The sequence below is a fragment of the Cucurbitaria berberidis genome (assembly GCF_010015615.1).
Source record: "Cucurbitaria berberidis CBS 394.84 unplaced genomic scaffold K460scaffold_1, whole genome shotgun sequence".
NCBI classification, from domain to species: domain Eukaryota; kingdom Fungi; phylum Ascomycota; class Dothideomycetes; order Pleosporales; family Cucurbitariaceae; genus Cucurbitaria; species Cucurbitaria berberidis.
Genome location: NW_024468935.1, coordinates 2,676,811 through 2,702,369, shown reverse-complemented (window position 1 = coordinate 2,702,369; position 25,559 = coordinate 2,676,811). Strand labels below are relative to the sequence as shown.

The following is a 25,559-nucleotide window of genomic DNA, read 5'->3' as shown; positions in this document are numbered from 1 at the left end:
AAAAAAAAACTCTTTAATAAAATATTAAAATATATAAATTTTACTATATTAATATTATAACTATATTTAAAGTTTTAATATAATATTAATATAGTAAAATTTATATATTTTAATATTTTATTAAAGAGTTTTTTTTTTTTTTTTTAGATTACTAAATAGTATTAATTAGTAATTACTATTTAGTAATTACTAAATTTTTTTTTTAGTAATTACTATTTAGTAATTACTAAATAGTAATTACTAGGTACTATACCTATTTAGGCTTTACTAATTAGTAATTACTAAATTACTAAGTAATTACTTAGTAAACACCCATCCATGCTTCATGGTTGCATTTCTCGGGAGTTGGTACTGTTGTTGCTAGCGCTGGTTCAATACCAAAAAGTTCAAAATCTCCCCTGGCGCCAGTTTGCACGAGCCGCCTTTAGGCGTCGACACACAAAAGTACACTCAGGCGCGGCACTACCGAAGTCATGAGAAACACTTCTCTCTGCGACTTCGCTAGCACCTGTCTAATGCGGCATCATGTCGGCACTGTTCCTGCGGCTGCACCTGACGTGCTCATTCAGAACATCAGCGCAATTGCTTCCAAACTTCCTGCAAGCCAAGAGAGCCCCTCGCTTCCAATGCGCACATTGGGCCCCCAGGAAATGGATAGTGTAGGCATGACGGCTACTAGTCTCTAGACTAAAGGTAATCAAGCCTCTGCTCCAGTGTCTCCGGTGGCCTGGCGGCCTAGGCCTGCCATCCAGTCGTACATCACTTCCGTCATCTGCTTACTGGTTGACGTCCGTTCAAAGATCTTAGCAGCTACAAATATTAGTTCGGCCTTTTTGTGGGTACTTAGTTGGAATCCATATTTCCTTCGAACCCCCTACGTCCACTTTTGATGAAACTCGATTCAACGGTGGAAAGATTTATGCAAACGATTGAAAAGAGCCGTTAACAAGAGCGAATGTATGATTAGCAGCTCCTAGTAGGATACGTAATGTAAAATCATGGATGGTGTGACCGACAATGTTTACATCTCAATTTCAAGCTAGATGATCTTCTTAGTTACCTTTAAAGGATGGATGGTTCTCTTAAACATTTGCAGGCAAGATGACTTCAAGCACGATGTCATCTACAGCTACAGCTTGTTTGTGCCCCTCAATTCGTTAAGTTAAGGTTAGAAGACATCGTGTTCGTATTACTAGATTGTATATTGTCTAGGGCCGGAAGACAATGCCGCCGGTAAGCTGTTGGATGGTCTGAGTTGACTTCGGCCCGAGTACTCGGTGGTACTTTTCTACGAGGATGTTAATTGCTGTTATCGCAAGCTTTTTCTCGCGGTGTGACATTATTCGTATACGGCGTTTCACCCCGGCCGCGCTACGCTACATCGCTGCGTAGCGTTGTAGTCGATCCCGAGGGGTAGACGAGATCAACACACTATGTTTCAGTATTATATCGCTAAATAACAGTATATATCAATGCCATATTCAATAAACGTCTGCGCATAAATTCCTCTCAAGACCGTCCGGTTTGTGGTGCCTCCGACTATTCGTTTGTGTTTGTATAGCCGCTTACTTGCGAGTCATGTCAACGGTGTTGTTGATCATCTAAAACTGTCCTGGTTAGACCGTATGCAGGAGGATTGGATGGTCAAGGCTTGGAAATGAGCAACCAATCATGTTTACGACTTATTATTTAGCTGATCTTTTCCATATATCTTCTGACTTGATCATCGTCCCGTGACATTTCCCGCCGATCTCTTTTACGAGCGCGGACGGCGCTCCCACTATCAATTCTACACTCAGTTTAAATAACTTCTTTCCATTGAAGTGCTTGGGATATCTCCTCGGGAACGGATTCAATCCTCAGACACCACCCCGACCTCTCCTCATACCCGGCTTTTCTTGAAATAAGGAGATGTCTGGCATACTCTGCACCTGGGCAAATCTGCCAGCGGACGCCACGGAATGGTACGAGAACGAATGGGTCCCAGAGACGTGCTCTCATGGCGCCCAACACGCCCTACATTGCGAATTGACACCAAACGGGATGGAGACCGAACCCACGGGGACGCTAGATTCACCATGGGGTTCATTCATAGTCTACGAAATTCCCAAGATACACAAAGCTACTGAGGATTTGAACAAGGAGAGATATCGCCCATCAGACAAGTTGCTAGCCGGACCCCTGAAAGATGCGCGTTTTGATGTACGAACGTACCATGAAATCCAGAGATGGCAAGCGGAGGATTGGGAAGGCGGTAAGTCATACCTTGGCATATGCAGGAACGATTGACTAAGCCAAATCGCTAGATATTGCAGACATCGCGAGCGTAGCAGCAATGGAATGGCGCGTTTCCCCCGAGGTGGAGGAGGATGTGGTTCACTTCTATAAAACCGTAGTCGGCCCTACGATATCTAGCTCACAAGATGTTCTACGGTTTCGATTTTTCAAAATTGATACTGCAACGGTCCTGCAGGGCAGCTCATATGTCACCAAGGAAAAGGGTGCATTGTACACTTACTTTACCTTGGTCGAGCTAGAGTCGGATGAGTGGCCTTGGGATGCGGTAGTTGATCTTGCTGAGAATCAGAAATGGAATGCTTATTTCGAGCAGCAGAACACCGTGGTAAGTTCTGGGATTTTTGAGCGTTGAAACTGGCTGACAGGTGTTAGAAATGGCAGGTTAGCCATTATCTGGTGAAGAAGACGTCTACGGCAAAAGCGAAGGCTTAAGGCTCGAATGCAGATGGTGGGGTAGAGCTTGACATTCATACAGGGCTGTGCCATGCAGTACAAGCACAACAATGACAAAGCTCTTTATTGAGATCTATCACTATATTGATTGTGCGGTCTTAATCAGCCGTGTGTACGGTTCTGATTAGAACCCTTCAAAGCTTGACTTCTTCTCCTTACCGATAGACAAGACGTTACAAACTCAGTCAACTCTAGGTCAATCGCACGCGCATCTGGATCTGGCACCAAACGCGCACGACGTACAGCTTATCCGCATCATTTGCTTGCGCATATTCGACCTCACCTAGCTCTCGTACCAACTTCGCGGGATCGTCCTGCTTCCTGATCTTGATGTTTCGAATCGATTTGTAAACACCAACGGCGGAATATCCAATCAGACCACATGCGCCTAGGTCATTGTAAGTAGTGGCATACGTGGGCAGGTGTGAGCAAAGACTAACCCGCGGCAGGCTTGAACATAGCATTCCCGAATCCTTTTGCCAGACCAGTGCCGAAACCAACAATGCCGTTTTGTTCGGCTCCATCAATTGGCTTTGCTACCAGATCCTTCAGACCATCACTAAGACCATATCCGAAGCTCTACCGGCAGTCAGTTATCCATGCACACATTAGGGGCGAGGGACGTACCTTTGCGCTGACCAGTAGCCCGCTTCTTAAGTTAGTAATGTTGTCGTACTCTCTGACCTCTTCCCCGTATAATTTTGGCAGGTTGTGAAACCCTCTTGTGACCCCATGCATCATCAGCATTGGGCTTTTCAAGCTCGCGGCGATCATGCGGCCCACACCTTTGCCAGTCCCTATTGCCACTTGCGCCGCTGCATGAGGTACACCTTTGACATCACTAGCAGTCACGGATAAATTATTGCCGTCTGGATTCTCTGTTCGTCTCGATTCATAGCGTGCTAACATGGGTATCGCATGTTTACCCAGTTCTACCGGTCCTGCAACAAGGCCGAGCATGAGCTCTCCAACAGTGTCGGAAACGCCGAGAAGAACGCCAGACAGAGGGTCGATGGGGTCACGCCTGGTACCTGAGTGCTGTGATATTCTGCGAGTCTAGTCAGTATTTTGAGGTCGGAGCGTAGGATGGACTATACTGACAACTCTAGGTCTTTGGCACCGATAAGCCCTTCTTTCGTGAGCACTGCAGCTGCAAGCGGGGAAAGCGCTGTCTTCTTCCGCTTTACAAGCCATATCGCTGGACGGTCGTGCAAAATACTACACGCTCTTACACCCACCAGATTGGCAGTCGAGACTGGCTCAGTGAGATATTGTCCTAGCACAGGAGCTGATACTGCAGGTACTTGGGGAGTAGTATTGTGCGCATGAAATTCTCGCTCTAACCCCTGTTCTTGCAGTTGGGGTATGTCTCTAGTAGTTGAAGCGTTCGATATCTGCTGTTGCAGAGGGTGGTACGAGGATGTACTTCGTTCCGGTGATCGCTCAAATACCTCAGGTTTCTCTCCTTGGGCCGCTTCTGCATCGACTGAAATCTCACCCTCTGCAATTGATTGTGTGTAGGCTGGCGGCGTCGTGACATATAAGTCGGCGTTACTCAAAACAGGCTCGACGTGCATCAACGACGAGGTATCAGTATCTGCACGCATTGTTCAATATCATTTCGACGGCTCATCAAGCTGGTACTTACCTGCGACACTTCTGTTCTCTTCATTGACAGTCCGAATGGATTGAGTCGTATCTCTCATAATGATCAGACTGCTCTTGGGAGTGTTGCGGAGCGTATCAAAACCCTTTTCTGGGACGCAGAGAGTTCAGCAATCGCCGACTTGTCTACATATTTGAACCACGATATGCCCAGCCTGCGTTACCCTGCGGAAACGCGTGTCGATGTTTTGAAGTAAGATGGCGCTTGACTGGATGCGGTAGACCTTGAGAGGGCGGAGCAGAGCGCCTAGATTGTGATTGGTTCACACTTGATTAGCGCCCTAAACAGTGCCAGATGTAACCATGTGGCTGATTCCGTGTCCGTTCTTGTGCTAGGGCGATGTAGTGTTCGCAGGATATGCCGAATTTTGCAATACACTTGAAGAGCCTGGGACCGAGCGCACTACATGAGTGCATGGTTCATGATGCATCCACCTAAAGCAGGCGCTCTTATGGACTTCCTCATATCGCAAATAATAATGATTTCAGCTAGTAAGCTGTTTGTCATGATGCATAATACTTTTTGATGTGACGTTTATTCACGTTTCCTACTTTCATTGAACGAAAGAAAGAACAGGCATATTCCATGCAAGAAATTAGGACTTAACCATGACGGTTGACGTTAAAATTAACTGGGGATGGGATATGGATAACTTTTGATTATATGAGATAAAGAAAAGAAAGGATAAAATAAATGGAAAGCTGCCGTGACATGCCTCAGTGATGTGAATCAAACCCCTCTGTAGCCTGCCTGCCATTCGATGTTTTGCAGACGCAAGCCAAATGAGGAATAAAGGTTTCCTCCAATGCAGTAGCGTTGGCACGTGCCTAAAGATGCTAGCATAAAGAAACCTCCGATCTGTTGTGAACTTGTATAGAGTGTGTTTGAACGTTCTGCAAGTTGCGAAAAAACATAAGAGGAAAGAAAAAAGTAGCAAGTGTTGGCTTTTCGCTCTTGAACCGAGGGCCATGTTAGGAATAAATGAAACTTTTCGTTTGCTTGGTCATGTTCGTGCTTGTCATGGCTTCCATGCAGATTTTCGGAGCGAATTGGCTGGTAATTTGTTGTAGTCTGTCGAACTTGAGGCGACCTAGTCAAGCAAGATCAACATCTACTGTCATCTCCATAACCCGATTTTCGAATTCTTGATCGGGCGCTGTGTATCCACAAGATGGGCAGCAGCGTTTTCTTGTTGACTTCCCGTCGGATGAGGTGTTAGATGAAGCGTAGTCGTCCTTTTCTTCATCATCGACAGAACGCTTACGTTTTGTCGAGAGGGGATCGTAGCGCCATCGTTGAGCCTCCCAATCGAAGACGTAGTTCATATCAAGTAAGCTCCGTACTTCCATATCCCCCTCCGCCCTATGAACTTTCATGCCATCGTATGGTAGAACGCGTGTAACATACTTCTCTTCAATGAAACCACCGGCCATGAACTCGTGCCATTGACCGTCAGCGGCTGTCACGCCAAGATGAAATCCACCATCCCTTTGTTCGAGAACGGAAAGGTATAAATCTGCGCCAGAACTCTTGAACTCCTCTGTTGTGATAGGTGAACCATCGACCGGTCGGCATACGTCCCGAACCCAGATGGGTATATTGAGTGTAACTGTGGAACCGTCCTCGATTTGTTCGGTCATCTCCAACTCTGCTGGAACGAGACCGGCAGTGGAGATTTCAACTACGATAATGCGTCTTCCTCTTCGTTTGCTCGTGTAGTAGTGCCACCTGCATCGGCCCGCTGCTTCTCCTACAAAGTATTAAAATTATCGGTACAGGTGAATCTTAGATAGACTTACCCAGGGAGTTAGTTACCGAGACATAACTTGAGGGATCCTTTTTCTTGCTCTGCTTATGGTGTCGCTTAATTCTAGTTCTTGTCAAGTCTTTTTCACAGAAGAACTCTGCCAGAGCTTGAAACGCATATCCGTCCTTGAGTTTGGGGTGTTCGCTAATGTGTAAGTCATTGATCTCGTAGCGACTCGGGGTAGCAGTCTTCTCGAATGTGACACGGTAAAAATGATCCGGAAGCTCTTTGAAATATGCAGGGTTGCTGTGGCGAAGCGTTGTGGAAATTGGGAGGAACGTTCTCGTGAGGGTCAGCTTGCTGAGTTGCGAAGAGCGATTAAGCACATACAACGTTTTCTTTATTCTTGCTTTACCTGTCCGTGTTGTATTCTCAGCCTCCACTGACGTTTTTGGGGAAGCAATATCGTTCGTTTCCAAGCAAGGCTCTTCCTCGGCCTCTATAGAGAGCTGGGAGGTCGAGGCAGGTGAGGGATATGGTTCGACTTCACCCTCTGTCAATGCGGCTACGGAAGACACTGGCATAGTTGCAGAGAGGCTATGGGACGAAATTTTGACCGCTTTAGAACGATTCGTGTACGTTGAGATGAGGTGAAGAGTAGAAATGGATCGGTGGAGATAATAAATAGGCGAAGAGGACGACTGGAGAGGAGAAGAGAGTGAAGGTGTTCGAACTAGTAGAGAGTATTTAGTGGAGGGGGTTAGGTCTAGTATGAGAGCATGACAGACCTTGGGGTGCTTATACATGTCAACGAGCAAGAGAAGGTGGCTAGTGAGAGGGGGAACAAATTCTACATTGATAGTATAAGTGAGGCTGTTAGAGTTGTGATATTCAGCAAATTGATATTCTACAGTCATCAGGGGTAAGAGAGAATGATGCTGTCTGTATCTTCTGTCTCGATTAGCATAGCACGTCGGTGAGGGCAGCCGATGATAGTCTCGCAACACCATATCGGATGCAAGCCAGTGGAAGAGGAAAGGGCAAATGACAAAGTTTACGAGAAAATCCACGTGTGAGGGAATATCAGGCACAGTGTCTTGTCAAGTATTTAAATAAGTGTAGTTCAGACGAACATTAACGGCTTCCCAAACGGGCATGCCGCCCGCCAAGCCATAGGTTGATGTGATTGGCCTTCGCAACCACGTCTCAGCGAGCCGTCAGTTGCAACACACAGCACTCAAAGGTACACCGACGACACTTGTCACGTGCACGACGTCCATCGCTCGGACAGCTGCTGTAATGAATTCGGCCGTAGAGAGGGAGATCCTCAACAAGTACAACCTCTCGACGCTGTACCCTGCAGCATGGCCCCAAGAGAAGGACGTGGCGGATGATGAGGCAGATGAGTTCGAGTTGGCCACGCCGAGAGCTGCTGCGCAGCCGGTGCGCCGCTCGGGATCGCGATACTCGGTGTTGGAAGACAGGTCGAGGTTCTCGCGGCAGGTTCCTGGGGCAGAGCGATCCAAGGATGGCGTCGAGAACCTGGTGCAGAAGGACGAGCAAGACCCGCTGGGCATGTACCCGAGTGTCGTCCAGGTGCTGCGAGCGAGGAATGTGCAGGTCGAGGACGACATCAAGCTGCGTGAGTACAGAGCCAGATGCCATTAGAGGCCCAGCTCATGTCATGATTAGGCAACCGCTTTCTCCTCAGCTCGACGAGCTTCTCGCCCTCTCTGTTCCTCTCCCAGGTCCACAGCGACGCATCCACCGACTCGCTGCTCGCCGGCCTCGACTTCCTTTCCCGCTCCATCGAGAAGAAGTCGGCCTCGCTCAAGGTGCTCGTCGAGTCCAACTTCGAGCGCTTCGTCGGCGCCAAAGCCACCATCGACCGAGTATACAATGAAATGCGGGATCAAGGGCAGGAGCCCGACTCGCCCAAGAGGGCCCAGCATTCGAGAGGCCCCAGTAGAACCAGCTTCTCAGGCAGGAAGCCCAGCGACACCTTAACGCCAGGAGTCAATAAGCCCGCGCCGACCGAGAGGAAGAAGAATGCGCTGGTCAAGGAAAGCGAGTACGGTGTGCACGGCATTAAAGTCCCGCTCACCGAAGTCGCCGTCAAGGCCGAGGAAGTGTGGGGTCCTGCATTGAATGGCCGCGAGAGGGAGGAGACGCTGAAGTCGATACTGCAGTCCGTCGATCACCACCGAGGCTTGTTTGAGGTCGCCTCTACCATCCACGATGCAATACGGCGGAGGGACCACGAGACGATAACAGTAGAATACAAACGCGCGCGCAAGTACGTCGAGGACGCCCGATTCCTAGTCGAGCAGGCGAGCTCATCGCAGACGCCCTTCACCGACGCCCACATCCACCAGATCCTTGTCACGGCTAGAATGTGGTCAGATGTGGAGCGCCAGATCGAGCACTTCAAGCGCGATTCTTGGAAACGACTTACTGCAACCCACTTCACCAACCACCCGACTGCGAGCGAGGAGACCAAGTCGGATCAGTATCTAAGCATCATTTCCATCATGCTTGAGTTGGGCGCGGACGATAACCCCATCTGGATATGGCTGCACTCCCGCTACGAGTACCTCAAGTCCCGCCTCAACACAACGTGCGAACGATCTCGCGTCGAAATTGAGATCCTACGCCGACATCTAGTTAATGCTGACAAACCGACCCTACGTCTACTACAGAAACATCTGCGCTCCGTTCCAACTAGCAGCAACAACAGTGCTGAGCCATCCAAGCTGGATTCGCCTAAAGTGATAGAGTTCTGGGAGCATATTTATGCATCGATGAACACACTCCTTTCGAACAAAGCCGGCTTGCTTGCTGAGCTCGTCGAATACTGGGAAATTGCACAGTCTTTTGTATCTGGTCGTGCTCAGAGGAACATGCCGACAGGACATCAAAATCAGTCCGCAGTGCACCACAGACTCACAAAAGAAAACAAGGTCGAGCTTGAGAAAGGCCTAGTAGAGCTCATCAGCATCATCCGAGATTACCTGTTTTCATTCTTTTCCGACCCGCCAATCGAGGATGTTTCGTTGCTCTTCTCGCCACTGCCGACCTCGCCAACCCCATCATCACCGAGGACACCAATGAGCGCACTTTTAAGCCCAACATCGGGTTCCAGATTCCGATTCGATCCAAACAATATCCCGCCGCCGTCACCTAGCCGTGGCGATGCATGGGAGAAGTATGCCTTCTGGCCTCCCCACTCCAACGCTCTCTCGGGATCACACTACCTTTCTAGAATACTAGTCTTAATCGGCACGGCCGCTAATGAGCTTGCATCGCTTCGGCTTCCAGAAATTGGAACAATCTCCCGTATGGACGAATCCCTGCGAATGTTACTTGGCGGCGTTCGCGAGCGCGGTGTGCAAGCCGTATGCGCGGCTTGGAACACTGATGCTGAGAAGCTCAAGGTCCTGGAAGACTGGACTCGCAACGCCGATCGCAAAGATACTACCAACCTGCCTCAACGTTTTCTTGCAGTGCAAAGTTTCCTGCTGAATAACCTGCAGAAGATATTATACGTTGAAGCCTCGAGCAAAACTGCTGTCGATATCGTCGTCCCGCCGAGTAATAAGCTATTGCAGATGGTTAGGAGTCAGTTTGTGACCAGCTTATATCGCACGCTTAGCGGGATGGTAGAATGTGCGGAGAAAGGAAGGAAGGCTCTCGGTGATGACTTTGAAAACAAAGGCGATGACTTGACCGTTGATGAGCAGGAGGATGACGAGGGTGATTGGGGCAAGGTTGACGCCAACCAACAGGTCAGTTTCATGAAAGCCCTATTGCTATCGTCTTGCTAATACAAATGCAGTCCATCCGTCTTCTCCTCACACTATCCAACATGGCCGCCTTCCAAACCGACATCACTCCCCAGCTACTCTCCCTCTTCGAAGCCCTCTTCAGCGTCCAACTCACCGACGAGACAAACCGCATCCGAGACGTCCTCTCGCAACTCGATACTCAACTCTTCAAATCCTACACTAAGCCGCATGCTGCCAAGATCAATGCAACGATTGAATCTGGCATTTTCAGCCCAACTTGGGCACCAAACCCTGAGCTAGGATCAGGAAAGAAGGGCGTCGCAGACAGAGATCCAAGCCCGTATGTGTTCACAGTTTTGTTGGATTTGGTCATCGTGCACACAGAGGCTAGCACAACGAGTTATCCGCTCACGCCACGTATCCTCCGCGCGCTGTTCGAGAGCACAACGACCTCGTTGATCACTACATTCAAGTCCCCGGACATTACGCAGATTACACTCCCGCAGTTGATGCAGGCCACTCTTGATGTCGAGTTCATGGCACAGACACTCGCTTCATATACCACCGAAGCTGCGTCACAGGTTCAGACGGATATTTACCAAGTGTTAGATGCCAAGACTGATAACGCAGCCCGTGTACGACTACAGGATGAGTTGGGCAGTCTGAGAAGCACACTCAAACGCCTGAGGGAGGGTACGAAGGTGCAATTTGCTTGCTTTAGAAGAGTTAAGAGAACTGCGCCGGAGGGTGAGGAGCGGGGGAGACGGTAGGGCTTGTCTCTGGTTAGGAACACCACTGTACGCAATAGGCTACTTTCAATATTATAAATGTGGATGCTCAATCTAGCGGCCTTGCGTCGCCTTTCCAGCCTATGTGGTCGCCATACGTATTCGCCAACCATGGCATTGCCCCTCACATTCCTCGCTAACCGAGCAGCTCCTATTGTTGATCGTGCAGATCGAGATCTACTACCTACCTTGTCCATGACATGATGGAAGAGGCTGAGGCGCAGCTGAGCTGAAAGTGAAATCTACGAAACGTTACACAATAAGAGGGTAGATGCACCATACACGCAGAGTAGTACGGATACACAAAGATGCTGATCTCACTAAAGCAGAATCTTCTGACACATCCATCGTATCTGATTTGGAAGGTTGCTGCGGTGACTTTGTACCTCGATGTAGATGTATATGAGCTTGAGGGAGCCACATTGAATAGTTCAGCCAACCAAGCAATCAACCATCACTCCGAACAACCTTCTATTGCCACAACATGTATACTTCCATACTTATTTCAATCCTTGCCACCCTCTCAACTACGGTAGCCGGCCCTGTCCAAATGCGGCAGTGCAACGCCCCGAATGTTAATCCAGCAACTCTCGCTCTCATCAAAGAATTTGAGCACCCTGTCCCATCTCCGAAACCTGATCCCATCGGCTACCCCACCGTCGGTTACGGCCATAAGTGTACATCTTCAGGATGCTCAGAAGTGCCTTATCCATTCCCGCTTACAGAGACCACCATGAATCAATTGCTTGCGAGTGATTTGAAGGTATAAGCTCCTCTTCTTTGCCACACGCTGAAAGTAATGCGCGTTGTATATTGACGACCCCAACCAGAATCCTCAAGGGACCATTACTCTGCGTACAAGCTCTGACGTCGTGTTGAATGAATATCAGTATGGTGCCCTCGTCTCTTGGGCCTTCAATGTTGGCGGCGGGAACGTACAGTCCTCTACTCTTCTCAAGCGACTCAACGCTGGTGAAGATCCAGACACTGTAATTGCTGAAGAGCTACCGAAATGGACCAAGGGCAAGGGGAAAACGTTGCCGGGGCTAGTGAGGCGGAGAGCGGCCGAAATTAGTTTGGCGCAGAGGGCAACGACCGTTGGAGCTTTGCCAGCGTGTGGGTGAAGCAGCGGCGAAGAGAGGTCTGCTATGTGTAGTTGACTCGGGCCATGAGACAAGAATTGTGGCTAGAAATGAAAGGTACTCTTCTTGAAGTAGACCAAAAGCTGTGAAGCGCATCACAACAAATATTCCATTATCCTATGTATGCCGACCTTAAATTCCCAACTCATGTTATCGTAGCGCCATTTTTTGTACAATAAAGGGTATCAAACGAAATAAACTCCGAACAAGGAACAGTATCATGTTGAGGCAGTGCCAGCTCTGGCAGGTGTGAGGAGGTTGGCAGCGAGTGCAATTTTGTACTTTGGAATGCGGTGCGGACTGGGTGTGTTCCTAGTTGTAGTCTTCGTCCTCGCGGGGGTGCCGTTAGTGGACGTGTCGCTCGACTCAGGCTTTGACATGTTAGGCGCGTCCTTGGTAGGTGTAGGATGCGTAGGAGTATTGTCAAACTCGGTAGGCGTAGTCCTCCTACGCTGCTGCGGTGTTGGTGTATCTGGTGTAGATGGTGGGCTACCCTTCGATGCGGCTGCCGGCGTACTAATATCGCCGTTGGTCCATTCTTCAGACCTGAGAGTCTGATTCGCCGGTGTGCTAGCCGTAGATGATGCAGCTACCAGCTCGTCCGAGGATCGTTTCGTTTGAGAGAACCAAGGAGACGTAACAGTGTTCATTTCAGAGATGCCGAGACCTTCCATCTTAGCAGCTGCAGCCTCAGCCTGTCGCTCCTCGTTGTCTGGCTCCGTAGCTGTGGTTGAAGGAACGCTGAAGTCATCCTGTGCCTCTAGAATCGTTCCAATGTCGGGCGTGCCGTTCACAGTCAAATGTGCCAGGGCTTTCGTAGCTGGTGGGCCCTTCCATTCTGGATGTGGTAGGCGTCCCATGATACTCAGACGGCCAGTCCCCACTCTTGCCCATTCCCATATACCTCGACGTGAGGGCGATCGTTGTAGAACTCCGTTAATCCCCTGCGCATCCTCGTCCTCTTCAGCTACCAGTTCGCCACTAGCCTGGAGTGGGTGAGACGTGTCTTCTGAGTTTTGGTGGAGCTCGACGGGGGCTGGGCGAGACCCCTGTATCTCTGTCCCGTTGATCTGATCCTGCTCTTGCTGGCGTTTCTGCCTGTCCGGTGGCGTGACCTTCCGCAACCTTTCCCTGTCCCTCTCCCTGTTCCTCGTCATGTCTGGACTGGGTAGCTGAGTCACGACTGCCGTCTCCTTCGATGTGACCACGGTCGAACTCGCCGGACTTGTGAGGCGACGGCGGAGAGGGCCTGGGCCTATTCCGTCCTGAGGGCGAGCTTGGCGGGGAGGAGGAAGGCGAGGGGTTCTTGGAGGATGAGGGAGGAGAGGGAGGCTCTGTTGGCCGGAGCTTATGGAGAGATCGGATTTGCCGGATGTGGGGGCGAGCTGGGGCGGCCGAGTCTTCTTTGCTGGTTAATGAATGTTACTATGCGTCTTGCGAGGACGAAGAGAGCTATTCACCTTGCTTGGCCTTAGCCTTGCCCTTGATGTGGCAGTTCGGACCATCTTCGTGGTCATGGTACTCGCACTCGTTTCCAGGATCTGTGGGGTCCTCAAACAACATGCCGCCTGTACCGATTCTGATGGCTTTGACCAGATCGACAGCGAAATCTGGATTGTTCTCGAAGCATTGCCGATACGTCTCCACGTCCCGGTCGCTACCAGGATCCATAATCTGTCGCGCTGCAATTCGAGTCATCAATTGTCTGAAGGGCGAGCCTGTCGGGCTCTTGCGGTAGATGTCGTCAATCTCGTCGGCGTCGGGAACGAGCTCAGCTTGGTTGAGCCCCTTCCTATACTGGTCCATGGCGACATTCTTCAGCTGAGCCATGTCGAAGCGATCGCACAGAAGGTACAGCTTGTGGCAGCTGACGGCGTAGTCGTACTTCTGGTTGGTGTCGGGCATGTCCGACACGTCGTCGAGCTTGCCCTGATAGAGCCATTTGACGAGGAGTTCGAAGCCAGCAGGATCATAGTCCGGTAGCTCGAGCTTGTCTTTCCGGTTGTGGCCGTCTGCGTCGCCCTCGAGCTCGGCCTCGAGTTGCTCCGAGTGGTGGCATAGCAAGTTGCGGTGGAGCGACCAGTGGCGCCTGGACTCGCCCACGTAGATGTCAATCATAGGGCCGGAGAGCAGTCTGTCGCGTTGCAGTTTAGCCTTTGCGCGTACATGTAGACGATGAGAGTAGAGACGATGGGTCAGCGCGGGTCGCAATGCGATGCATCGCGACGGGGGCGCGGGCTTTTGCGCCAGCTCTGTTGAGACGGCCTCAACAGGCGGCGCGCCCTCGAGATAGCGGTCCTCCTCTTCTGATGAGGTCGCAGACGCATCTTGGTCATCGGGGAGCAGTAAGAAAGGGTCGTCTACATACTCTGCGTATGTTGCGGCGGGCACATCGCCAATGCTGCCGTGCGCCATTCGAGATCGACGACGGTTGTAGGCAAAATCACGATGGTAGACGATGCGATCGTGCCATGACATATGGCGCGATGAGGGCAGTCATAGGGCGCTGCTGCTGGAGGACTTGTGTGATGCGATGGGACGGAGCGATGGTGGTGAGGTGAGCCTGGTGAGGTTGGCGAGGTTGGGAGCTTGCATGCGCCTGCCCTGCTGGGGTCCGTCATGACGTCGGTAGCTGTATACCAACCAGTACCTCTTCTCGTGTTACCCTTTTCAACCCGATAACCCTTATACATCACTCTGACATGGGAATAGAACGCTCCCACATGTCTAAGACTCGCCTACTGAGCTATTGAGGCTTCTCCAAAGTCGATCAAGTCTTTCTCGTCTCCAGGCCATGTCACGGGACAGTGCAATTCACTCCAACCAATCAGTCAATTCATCGAACCTCACTGTTTCCGTTCCACATCAAGTCACCCCTCGTTTCTCGCTATATTCACTTTCCGCATCAACCTGCAGACCATCATACGTGCACCAGTAACGAATTGTCGCTGAGCTGCGCATTGCATTCTCATCCGTAGCATGGAAGCACCTGGTGGCCCCTCTTCTTCCACACCCAAGGCCACTGCGTTTGCACATTCGCCTTCACCCTCGCGCTATGCCCCACCCCACCCTTCTACACTCTCTCACCTGACATACCATGGAGGCCTACTGGCCTATACAGTTGCCTTATGGCCTAAGTCAAAATCATCGCCATGCTCGCACTGAAGGTAAAGCTGTTGCACTCCCGTATGGAGATCACATGCGTTGGCAGATTCCCTCGCTAGGGTGGCTTTCAACAGCTGCAGTCACGTCACCTTCTTCCCCCTCCCCCTTAGCTTTCCCTACCCCAACTCCAACTCCAACTCCAATTACCCGCTCTTTCTTCCAAGGTCGCAGCCGCCATCTCAGAACGAACCCGAAAGACAACATGGCGTACAGCAGAAATCTCTGGACGATCAACCTGCGCCCGGGTACAGCAAAGGAGAGGCGTGACCGTACGCCGAAAACGAAGGTTGTATCTAAGCCGACGGTGAGCAAGCCCAAAACGCCCACTATAGGCACCAAGCGAAAAGCGGCAAAGGTTGCCAAATCTTGGGGACCCGGTACCCAACTAGGTGCAACTCAACTAGGTGCAACTCAACATATGCCTATCACAATTGATAGCGACGATGAATACGTCGCGCTGGATGGCGAGGCGGACAGAGAAGTGGCATACGCCCCCCAGTATGCCTTGATCAATCCACGTTTTACTCAGGCTCTAACGCGTGTAGCCCACTTACAGCGCCTCCTGCTTCCACCAGTAGTTCATCTCTGCTATCAGATCTCAGCCAGTTTCGATATAATTCCAGGTATTCTTCTCCGCCTCCTTCTCTACGAAGTATCTACTCGCCGTTCAATGAAGCGCTCTCTCCCGCTGGCTTCATCCTAAGGAGGTCATCTCCACCTCCATCTGTGCAGCTTCCAATTCGACAAAGCAGAGGGCGACAGCAAAGTGCAAGAGCTGTGGTGTCTGATAACGAGGCACGCGTCAATACTGTGAAGAACAAATTTGGATTCCAGGAGCAGGCTAGGAAATCTGTTCGATGCGGTACATCGAAGAAGGACAAAGACGCCTTCAGTGACCAAGGCTTGAGCTCTCGATGTGCGCCCTATCCGTCTCCCTCGGTGACGTTGAAAGTCGGCGTCACTGAGCGCGAATCCAGCATCTTCAACAGGTTTGTCGAGCCAGTTTGCTTCTCCAGCACCTCTTAATTTGTGATACCAGACAATCACCTCCAACCAAAAATAGCCGACCGACCACGATACGAGACGCTAAAACATCAAAAATGGTCTCTCGTGTCAAACAAGACACGCCCGGACCATATAAATACCGCTCTCAGAAGCCGTCTTCCGGCAATAGCACTATATCCCTCGATGATGCCAAAAGCTCAAAGATACTGGGCTTAGAATCGAGAAGTGATGCGCACAGCGACGCGGGATACAGTAACGTTGAGGACCTGACCTTGGCGGATATACCTGACTACGAGCTAAGAAGCAAAGTCGCACAGCTGATGGCTGTAGCTCCCACTATTCCAGTCAGGGATCTGCATTACTTGCTCATCGATAGCGAAGGGCAGTTTCTTGTCGCTAGAAAGCGAGCGATTTGGGAGAGTGAAGTACCATCAGCTCACCAATCAGTCCGGCCTTCGGTTTCACCATCGTCTGCACCTACAATGCCGATAGTCGCTAGTCCGACGCAAGATGACGATGAAGACGGTGACGAGATAATGGTAAAGATAGACCCAAATGACCCGGCATTCGAATGGGATACCGATGCACCTGAGCAAGAACCATCTGGAAAACGGAAGCGCCTAGCGCCTAAAAAGTCAAAAAGTCGTCCATCCAAGTTAATGCAGAGTCCAACTGCGAAGTACCCCAAAAGCCTTGCCTCGCAAAAGACAGCCAAGCATGCTACCCAGTCATCAAAGCCACGTACAGAGAATCACCCCACAATCAGCGTCAAGAGATCCAAAGGAACGTCCACCGCCAGCAAGAGTTTGCGAGACGATAGTATTGACCGCGGTTTTCTCATCCCTGATGATGATAGCTTCGTTAACTCCGATGAGTCCTATGTCGACGGGAGCTCTGAGTATGGCGAGACCAGCAGCAGCCATAGCGATATCGAGATGGAGGAGGTAGAAATTGACGTGCGCCGCCGGCTCGCGTTTGACCGAGGTTTATAGAGAGGGGGTTAGGGAAGTTCAGGCGAATTTCGATATTACCAACATGTGGAGACGTCGAGTACAGAATGCATGATGCAGGCATAGCATTTCAACGGTGTGAGGTGTAAGGTTTGAGGGGCGCTCTTTAGGTCACACCCATAGTGGTTCAAATACGCAATAATAATATGCATGTTTCTCGAATCTAGCCTTTTAATTAATAGGGATCCACGCTCACCTACACTACTAGGAAAACATATTAACGTGCATCCACCTGTACCGGAACAAACTGCCGTTACGGAACAAGCTATAGGTACTTCGACTCAACGCAATAAATAGTCTCCAAACACCATGAATTTTTCTCTATCCCGTTCAATTCATGTGCTAATACCAATCCCCGCATCAATATAGCCCTACCTTCGTAAAAAATTACACTCGCATGGACGCTTCCCTGCCAGATTTCGCAAGGGACCATTGTTTTGGCGGAAACGGGCCTTGCGCTTCAGGGCTACCATCAAGCTAAACCACTGTCGTAACCCATTAGCGCCCTTATCTAAGTCTAATTATTCTAGAGCATCGCTAACGAGCCATAGATTATCCTGAGGCTGCGGGTGGCGCTCTTTCTTGCGAGATCGCCACGCGATGTGGTACTCCGATCAAAAGCTAACCAATCAAGAACAATTTCGAGCAACCCCGCATCGCGTATCTTAATGTATTTTATCTTAGATAATATGCAGTATGTTAACGTCAATCAAGAATGGTGGGGGCTGAGTTATCCTCGGCTTCAGAAGGCGCGCTGTAGCATTTGGTTTAGCGGCCAGATGTAGATGTACAGCAACGGCGAGGCCAATTCAAGGCGACCTGGTTCATAAAACTGACTCGCCATTAATCCATACGATCGATCAACGCGGCTTGTCAAACTGTTGCTCGTTGTGCCTGCTTTATCGATCCTACCCTACCTCGCGTAGAATCAATGTAATCACAAACATCTCCGCACTCAAAGTACTTTCACAGAAACCAGCGATAGCTCAACTAGGGCGCAGGCGCTTTGAAAATCCTCTTACCCTACCTCGCCTGCGCAGCTCGAGGCCGCAGTCTCCGAGACGTCAAAGAGCTCGCTACCTAACATCAAGTAGCTTAATCTATGCGATTATGATCGTTCAGACGTTAGGAAGCGAAAGCCTTATATATTGTGGTTAGTTTCCGCCAACGGACCTATCACGTCGTGACTAATAAGGAATTTAGATATTCCAATGTCAGAGATCATGAGGGTCCTAAGTCGACCGCTACAACCTCTATTCCCCCTCGTCTTACCTCGTTGTCGCCGCTGTTGCTGGACGCCTCGATACCGTAACACTGTGAAGCCAAACAATCAAAATGGCAATGTCGACCGGCATTACTATAAATGTGTTCGATGTATCCCTCCCGAGCGAGGTCCATAAGATCATCTCAAAGGATGAATTACACGGGATGATACATATGGCATACGTGATGGAAATCCACCATGCTATTGTGGTGCGATCAGTCGTCAGGATCGAGCGGGTATCGAGAGTAGTATGCCTGGTTTCGGGTTTTGGACGTGTGCGACAGGAAATTGCGAATACTTTTCCAGGTTTCGAAATGGTCGGACTGATAGGGAAATGAACTTGTGTCCAACTGACCCTGGATCTGTTGCTTTTATCCCGTCGCTGCTATGCCGAGAGGGGATTTAGCAGCTAGACACAGACGTTCTGTATCACGACGATAGTCAAACGGGGAATTAAGTGGGCATAATCTGGAATCAAGAGGCAATGGCTATTTTGATTGGAATTTGAGATATCTCGCTGGATGGCAAAGGATCTGTTGCCCATCCCATGTAGGCTGGCTTATCGCAATGACTGTCAAATACAGCGTGCAAATGGCCAAGTCAATTAACTTAAGGTATCGATAGTCTCTATAATCTACGTGAAGCTCATCACGCTATCAAATCGCTGGGAAATTCCGTTAATAGCTGGGTCCTGATTTGCTCCGCGCAGTATCTCTTTCGTGTCCAGCTTCATGCCCAGGGGTCTGAGCCCGTTATCCAACGCTTCTTTCACCGCTCTACGCCAAACCTCTGCATACGTTTCTTTCCAGTCCTCTATGAACGCTTCAGCTTGCTCCTTTGTTCTGAAATGCTTGTGGCAAGCTCCAGAGATTTCATGGACAGCTTGCGAGGCTCCCTCCGGTCCACTGTAAATCGTAGGTATTTGCATCAAGTATTCTCTAGTGGGCATAACTTACTACCAAAAATCGCGAATACCAGGATTCGCTCCATGTGCAACCGCATAATAGGCCATGCTATTTCTTGCTGGGGTAGTCTCCAGCGCTGTATCTTTGATAATCTCCTTCCATCCCGCGAAGCCTTTTCGTTCCATATAGTCGCGTGCTTCTTGAATCGAAACAAAGCCTTTGAATTCAGCCTTACATCCTGTCACTCGCGGATGTGCATCTCCCCTAATTATGTCGAATTTTAGTGTCATTCGTTACAATTAAGGAAAAGCATACCATGAAGAAAAGATTGCAGGCTCATCAAGACGTCCAGTAACTACAGCGTAGTACTCTAAGTTATTCCTGCGTCGTTCCGATACCATATCGTAGAGTTGCGAATAGCTTCAACGAAAGCACAAAGCAAAATTAATAAATAATCAAGACTTGCATCGTCAACGAGGAATGGTACAGTGCGTAGTAGAAACGTGTTCAAAGCATTCGGATCCCACCTATGTAACTATAGTGAGGACATCGCCTCACCTATTCAGCCTGATCGTTAGTCTTCATACGTGGCGGTCCAGTATTGGCTGTCCCAAGCTCTGTCTTATCAATTCTTAGAGACGTTTCAATACAGTAAACATAAATGAAAGTAGCTTATCAACACATTCAATGGTTGCTCCCTATTTGCATATCGTGAGCTTGAACCTATTGGTATACGTTACAGCCCTAATCCAGCCAAAGTCGCACATCATCTACCACCCCCATCTATTGCCACATTCGCGCTACTGGGCTCTCCAAGGTTCTGGCGCAACTGTATCCCCTGCGATATTTGCGCCGTCAATTTACATCGCCTTAACTATGGGCTGTGGTGCAGAACGAGTGGTTGAAGAGTACCTCAACGTAGGGTGCCAATACCAGATAATGTGTGCCAAAAATTGAACAGGATAGCGGTACCTTCAAGGGCAGCGTATCGCTATATCGAATCGAGCATAGCGCATATTATGTTGCCACGAACAGAGGGATCGAATCCATACCCTAGTTAAATATAATTTTCCAATTAGAAAATCATACTACATGAAGGACTAGCTGAACAATAAGATAATATCATCTGCAAAGCCATTCGACTCATGGGTAGTTTTCAGATGTCTGAAAATGCGATGTTGTTCCGTTACGAATGGATGTACGTTACATACTTCTAATAACGTTTCCCTTCTCCATAAACACTCACCTGACGTTCTATGTTCCATAACTAACCTAGGAAAGATGCTCGCTCACTAAACTTACTGCCCCACACGTCATACTTCACTATACTTCATCCTGTTCCCCTGCCGCCTTCCTATTCCGACTCCACTTCATCCACAATCTATGCACAACGAAAACAATCCCCGCAATCACAAAAGGCGCAAACATGCACACCACGATAAATAAAGGCAACGGGATGGGGCCTATCTTAACGTCTTCGGCGTTCTGCGGGTTGGATATGAGGATGACGCGTGAGAGGAACATATTGAGTAAGGTGGTTCTCGTTGTAAAAGATTTGTGGGTCGTTTGAGTACTTAAGAGTATTTGAGCACTTACGAATTAGGGATGTATATATGAGAGTTCTGTATTGTGCTCCTGTGGTGCGGTGCTAAATGTGGCACAAAGAGATGTGTCTGAGATAAGGTCAAAGACACATTGTTTGATTGTTCGAGACTGATTCTTTGATTCTTTCAGGATGTTTTTACAGAGCTAAAGGAACCGATCAAGAGCCATTGTGGCAATGTACTGGTAGCGCGGACATCATAGGTATCATGGCGCGCGTGTGAGACGCGGATCAGGGTACGAAGAGATATTGGAAGAGCGTGAAGGTAACCTGATTGAACGATAGTAGGCACTGGAATATTTGCGCATTAGTTCCAAGAAAGCAGGTAAGCGGCGAATACATCAAAATACCTGAAGGATAGCATTGATAATGGGACTAATCACCATGCCGGCAATCGTGGTTCTGCCTTTGCTTAGGAACATGGGCGTAGATAGAGGCTCTATGCCTTGTGTGATCTGGGGACTGAATTGGAGTCGAGGTCAATGGCGAGATGATGGTAGCGATGGTCGATGTACTGCATGCTCCCTGTCAGATCCAGTGATGTAGAAGAGGAAGCGGATCACGCCCTGGAACACTTGTTCTGATGAGCAACAAACCTGAGATATCTAGATTACCTTGTAAGTGCTAGCCACAAGTTTTTCCATTCGGTTCGCACAGGTTTCAAATACCCAGCTCAGGCAGGCGCTTTAGCGCCAGCAGTGTGCTACTTCTGCTTATCCGCTCGTATCCAGGTAACACCTAGTGCAACGAGTATGTCCATGCCAGGTGCTACGTGGACCAGATCGCGGCGGGCAGAAATGGACCAGGGTTTGCTCCGTGAAATTGTTGCGACAGGGTTGCCATCTATCAAGATTGATTTGCCCTGATCATGGACTACGTTCTGGACCATGTTGTGGAATTTATTCTGGATTTTGTTCTGGATTTTGATGTCGTAGGCGAATGATGACGGGTCATTGATAGTCAGCTCTGGGTCAGCACATTAGTTATGCGAGAGGCAGAATGAGTAGGGTGGGGAGTGCCGTGCCATAATCGGTCCTCTCCAGCAACCATCTATTCAACTTCAGATTCCAAATCTCGTCCCTTTTCCCGCGCATACCATGGTACTCGACGGGTCCGTTCCAGTGTATCTGTTTGTCTATACGCATGACTTCTTCTCCATCCATAGTCAAAAACTTCGCCTGCATAGTCACAAAAGCTCTGTTCTTTCCGCGGATCTTGAGGAACGGCGTTCCGGACTCGCCACTTGCTGTGGAATGTGATACAAGGAAGGATGGTTTGTATCCCCGCAGGCGTGACCCTTTCATAAGAAAAGTCTCTGGTTTTTGGGCCGTGAAGCCTGGGAACAGTCTAAGGCCGGGTTCGGGGAGGGGTGCGAGATCGGATGCCATTATGTTGACGCTTCTATTGTTTGTGTTGCTGTTGGTGCGTGTGATCTTAGGGTGATGCTAGATGTGTTATTGTAGTAAAGCGTAGGTGGTCCCAGGAGGGTTTCCTCATGATGCAATGAGTTAAATCTTGTGTATAACCAGAAGGTGCAACGTCACAGGGCTGAACCCGTGGACAGTGCAGGGGAGGGATCACCGTTCCTTCCCTCGGCCAATCATAACAAACACCACGAGGCTGTAGTGCACGAGTAGTCAGCACCAATTGTGGCGATTTCGTCGACAAGTTGGGCAAGCCTCGTGGTCATCGTTCAGGCCTCTACCAACACTAAGATCGTGGAATTTGGTGGTCTCAGCCACCGTGTGCCGCCGTTTGGCGTGTGGCATGTGTAGCAAAGGTTTTAATGTATTATCTAATTAACTAGCTATGTAATTCTTTGAAGGAATACTCTGTATATCTAGCCGATGTTACAGTCCTCGAGCCTTGGATGGGACCGTATTATTATCGCTGCATTTAAGACCAGCGTCTCACAAACGGCGTCTCCGGTCATGCTTCAATTACGGATCTGCCGACATTAAAGGAGAGAGGTCAGAGAATACCATCACTAACGTCAAAAGGGACGTACCAGCTAATGTGTCTAGATTCTCTATTTATCTTTGGGTTGACCTGTAGGAGAGCACCGTTATTTTAAACTCATGATTCCCGTAACCAAAGTGAAGTATGTACTCCAGCGTTTGGGTTGACATATCTAGAGGCAACAGCATGTCTAGCCCAAGCTATCACTCGTACCGAATAACCGGCATCTTGAATGTCTTCCTCCCACGAATGAACCAATGCCCCAACGCACCCAATACAACAGCACCAAATATTACCCCAGCATAATTCATATTGTCTTTCGTGACCGGCAAGGACTGCGGGAACGGCATCCAAACCACCACGTACACTATATAGCAGAGGGCGAACACATTAACCGGTACGCCGATAGCACCCATCTTGAAAGGTCCATAGGGTGGAGGCGGACCGCGAACCTTGCGGAGAAGGATGAAGAGGATGGGGAAGAAATACGAGACGTGAAGGGCGAGGGCCTGGAGGGAGATGAGCGCGTTGAAAGCGGTGTCGCTGGCGATATAGATGAGAGAGAGGCACGTCACAATAGAGCCAACGAGGAGTAGGGCGTTTACTGGGAGTTTGAGGGTAGGGTGTACCTGCTAGAGTGTCAGTAAACTTGTCGAGTAACGACACCGGAGGCAAAACCACGTACGTATGCGAAGAAACTCGAGAAAGGGAGGCCGTTGTCGCGAGCGAAGACCCACACCAGACGCGAGACCGAAGCGAAGATGTTGAATAGCGCGAAGAAGAAGATGACAGCAAGGAACGAAATGAGCACATTCGCTGCGATTTTCGAACCAGTGATACCGTGAAAAACCCACAGGAGCGGAAGGCGCGTGTCGATGGCGTTATCCAGTGGGCCCATGTAGAAAAGTAGAACAGTGGCGAAGACGAACATCATGACAGAGTTGACGGTGCAAGTTAATATGATGCTTCGAGGCACACGCGTGCGGACCTTTTTGACCTCATCACCTTCATACAAAGTTAGCAGGATCTCTTGAAATGCAAGGGCAACTTACACATATGCAAGACACTATCCGCACCAGTGACGGAGAAGGTCATGCTAAGCAATCCAAGTCCCCATGACACACCCTTATTGTTCCATCCCGAGTTCTCCCAAATCAAAGTCTTGAAGACGAAGTCAGGATCGCTGCGCGGTCCAAAGACAATCAACACAACTACAAAAACGATGAAGAGACCAATATGGAGGATACCACCAGTCATCTCGAAGGCATCGAGGAGCTTGCGGAACCAGAGATTGAAGCAGAAGGGTACAATCATAACGGCGATCATGATCAGACTAGTATGCCATCGCTCGGGTACGTAATTTTCGTTATTAAAGATCGCGAGGGAGGTAATCATGTTGGCCAGAATGGATGGAGGTCCGCTACAGGCGAAGCACCATGCGCCCACGGTAACCCATCCTATTCTCTGTGTGAGCGATGTATCCTATCTGATCAATCATGTAGAGGACGTACCCTGTAGCAGGCCCCAGAAGCGAGGAGCTGCAGGAGCAAGATTGGCGGACCAGCGATACTGCGCGCCAACGGTGGGATCACTGCATTCCTGTCAGATGCGGATGATGAGAAGGAGCGTCGAGTAACTCACATGGAAGCCAACTCGGCAAGTGAGAAGCCAATTGCACAGGCACCAAAGCCAGCCAAAATAGAGCCATAGAAGATAGAGGCGGGTCCGCCATTGTTTAATGCAAATTGGAAGGTGACGGCAAGTGATTCCCACGAGGCAAGAATGATCACCCCAAAGTTAACAACCGCTGCTAGATTGATGTATCGCTGCCATCTTGTTAGCACTTTCCGCTGATGTTGGGACAACTCAAGTCTGGCATACCTCAAGACCAGCCGCGGGTCTTCGCTCTCCGGAGGGGGCACCAGAGGGAGAAACTCCCGCCTTTTCACCCTGACTTGACCCTCTCTCGACCACATCCAGGTCATTAGTCTCCTTATAATTGTTCGTCTCCATGTCGACAACGATATCCCAGTGGATCGGTGGGTGGATGGACGTCGAACGTTGGCAATAAAAAGAAAGTTTCGAGAGGCGGCAACCCCACTGAAGACCCAAGAAGTAAAGACGGCAAGCTTTCGAGTAGCTGTGCAGCGCGGCTAACCATATTGATTGGCAGCCCGTCTCTTGGGCCAGACAGGAAGGTTAGAGTCATGCACGACGTCTGGCTATCAAACGTATGAGGGGTGAGATTTACTCCCACATCCCCGTTGCCGGAAAGGCGCCGTCGAAGGATCCAGCCCGTCTCGGCACGCAAAAAGCTCTCGCGCATGTACAGGGTCTCCAATCGCCAAACCGCATCCTTGTCTTCAGCAATCAAATCAGGACTCAATATGAGGCTGCATCGCGTGCTATCCTAAGCAAGTTTCATCACGGAAGCGGGCTACCCTTTGGAGACCATGTACAAAGTGTCCATATGCCAAGTGCAATCCTTGTAGCCTTTACTCAAATCAGCGAGGCTGAACAGTCCGGAGAGGAAGTCCCGTTTTGCTCTTCAGGGAACAAGGATGCGAGTCGTCGTGTTACGACCCTGTATCATTTGGAGAACGCAACGGGAGGGGACCTTGCGTGTGGAGAGATCAGGGTGTTGCTCTAGCAAATAGGCTCCCGAGTACCGCTGCCGCCCGTATAGTGCCCGCAGCGGAATAGCGGTAGTTTTGCTAGTTTGCGCTTAACCCGGTGCACGCGTGGATGCGGGACATCGGGGTATTTTTT

General features: G+C 49.7%; 11 protein-coding genes across 11 annotated transcripts; 4 read left to right on the top strand and 7 right to left on the bottom strand.

Moving 5' to 3' along the window:
- Window positions 1–1,742: 1,742 nt before the first annotated feature.
- Window positions 1,743–2,851, top strand: K460DRAFT_382251 (uncharacterized protein). Its single transcript, XM_040935404.1, has 3 exons — window positions 1,743–2,254; window positions 2,307–2,623; window positions 2,671–2,851. The coding sequence occupies exons 1-3, from the start codon at window positions 1,912–1,914 to the stop codon at window positions 2,728–2,730; spliced, it is 720 nt and encodes a 239-aa protein (XP_040793151.1). The 5' UTR covers window positions 1,743–1,911; the 3' UTR covers window positions 2,731–2,851.
- A 91-nt stretch (window positions 2,852–2,942) lies between these two features.
- Window positions 2,943–4,328, bottom strand: K460DRAFT_271296 (uncharacterized protein; the record flags this gene model as incomplete). The annotated part of the gene is made up of 4 exons (XM_040927711.1): window positions 2,943–3,139; window positions 3,192–3,330; window positions 3,379–3,799; window positions 3,853–4,328. The coding sequence occupies 4 exons, from the start codon at window positions 4,326–4,328 to the stop codon at window positions 2,943–2,945; spliced, it is 1,233 nt and encodes a 410-aa protein (XP_040793150.1).
- Window positions 4,329–5,511: 1,183 nt separating this feature from the next.
- K460DRAFT_350625 (uncharacterized protein) lies at window positions 5,512–6,748 on the bottom strand (the record flags this gene model as incomplete). The annotated part of the gene is made up of 2 exons (XM_040931515.1): window positions 5,512–6,167; window positions 6,217–6,748. 2 exons carry the CDS (start codon window positions 6,746–6,748, stop codon window positions 5,512–5,514), a joined length of 1,188 nt encoding a protein of 395 aa, XP_040793149.1.
- A 715-nt stretch (window positions 6,749–7,463) lies between these two features.
- Window positions 7,464–10,719, top strand: K460DRAFT_269468 (uncharacterized protein; the record flags this gene model as incomplete). Its single annotated transcript, XM_040927570.1, has 3 exons — window positions 7,464–7,806; window positions 7,857–9,949; window positions 10,000–10,719. 3 exons carry the CDS (start codon window positions 7,464–7,466, stop codon window positions 10,717–10,719), a joined length of 3,156 nt encoding a protein of 1,051 aa, XP_040793148.1.
- A 502-nt stretch (window positions 10,720–11,221) lies between these two features.
- K460DRAFT_350623 (glycoside hydrolase family 24 protein) lies at window positions 11,222–11,861 on the top strand (the record flags this gene model as incomplete). The annotated part of the gene is made up of 2 exons (XM_040931514.1): window positions 11,222–11,500; window positions 11,568–11,861. The coding sequence occupies 2 exons, from the start codon at window positions 11,222–11,224 to the stop codon at window positions 11,859–11,861; spliced, it is 573 nt and encodes a 190-aa protein (XP_040793147.1).
- A 1,323-nt stretch (window positions 11,862–13,184) lies between these two features.
- Window positions 13,185–14,489, bottom strand: K460DRAFT_18091 (uncharacterized protein). Its single transcript, XM_040927049.1, has one exon. The coding sequence runs from the start codon at window positions 14,355–14,357 to the stop codon at window positions 13,332–13,334; it is 1,026 nt and encodes a 341-aa protein (XP_040793146.1). The 5' UTR covers window positions 14,358–14,489; the 3' UTR covers window positions 13,185–13,331.
- A 65-nt stretch (window positions 14,490–14,554) lies between these two features.
- Window positions 14,555–17,196, top strand: K460DRAFT_412269 (uncharacterized protein). The gene is made up of 3 exons (XM_040937532.1): window positions 14,555–15,542; window positions 15,590–16,033; window positions 16,084–17,196. The coding sequence occupies exons 1-3, from the start codon at window positions 14,977–14,979 to the stop codon at window positions 17,039–17,041; spliced, it is 1,968 nt and encodes a 655-aa protein (XP_040793145.1). The 5' UTR covers window positions 14,555–14,976; the 3' UTR covers window positions 17,042–17,196.
- Window positions 17,197–18,809: 1,613 nt separating this feature from the next.
- K460DRAFT_412268 (uncharacterized protein) lies at window positions 18,810–19,722 on the bottom strand. The gene is made up of 3 exons (XM_040937531.1): window positions 19,544–19,722; window positions 19,280–19,492; window positions 18,810–19,228 (listed from the first exon to the last, which is right to left on the bottom strand). Exons 1-3 carry the CDS (start codon window positions 19,627–19,629, stop codon window positions 18,958–18,960), a joined length of 570 nt encoding a protein of 189 aa, XP_040793144.1. The 5' UTR covers window positions 19,630–19,722; the 3' UTR covers window positions 18,810–18,957.
- Window positions 19,723–20,551: 829 nt separating this feature from the next.
- Window positions 20,552–20,752, bottom strand: K460DRAFT_272221 (uncharacterized protein; the record flags this gene model as incomplete). Its single annotated transcript, XM_040927780.1, has 1 exon — window positions 20,552–20,752. One exon carries the CDS (start codon window positions 20,750–20,752, stop codon window positions 20,552–20,554), a length of 201 nt encoding a protein of 66 aa, XP_040793143.1.
- A 782-nt stretch (window positions 20,753–21,534) lies between these two features.
- Window positions 21,535–22,317, bottom strand: K460DRAFT_423065 (uncharacterized protein; the record flags this gene model as incomplete). Its single annotated transcript, XM_040938194.1, has 2 exons — window positions 21,928–22,317; window positions 21,535–21,797 (listed from the first exon to the last, which is right to left on the bottom strand). The coding sequence occupies exons 1-2, from the start codon at window positions 22,217–22,219 to the stop codon at window positions 21,535–21,537; spliced, it is 555 nt and encodes a 184-aa protein (XP_040793142.1). The 5' UTR covers window positions 22,220–22,317.
- A 403-nt stretch (window positions 22,318–22,720) lies between these two features.
- On the bottom strand, window positions 22,721–25,089 carry K460DRAFT_327609 (amino acid transporter). Its single transcript, XM_040930678.1, has 6 exons — window positions 24,672–25,089; window positions 24,432–24,616; window positions 24,302–24,381; window positions 23,843–24,247; window positions 23,476–23,795; window positions 22,721–23,419 (listed from the first exon to the last, which is right to left on the bottom strand). The coding sequence occupies exons 1-6, from the start codon at window positions 24,801–24,803 to the stop codon at window positions 22,994–22,996; spliced, it is 1,548 nt and encodes a 515-aa protein (XP_040793141.1). The 5' UTR covers window positions 24,804–25,089; the 3' UTR covers window positions 22,721–22,993.
- Window positions 25,090–25,559: the final 470 nt, after the last annotated feature.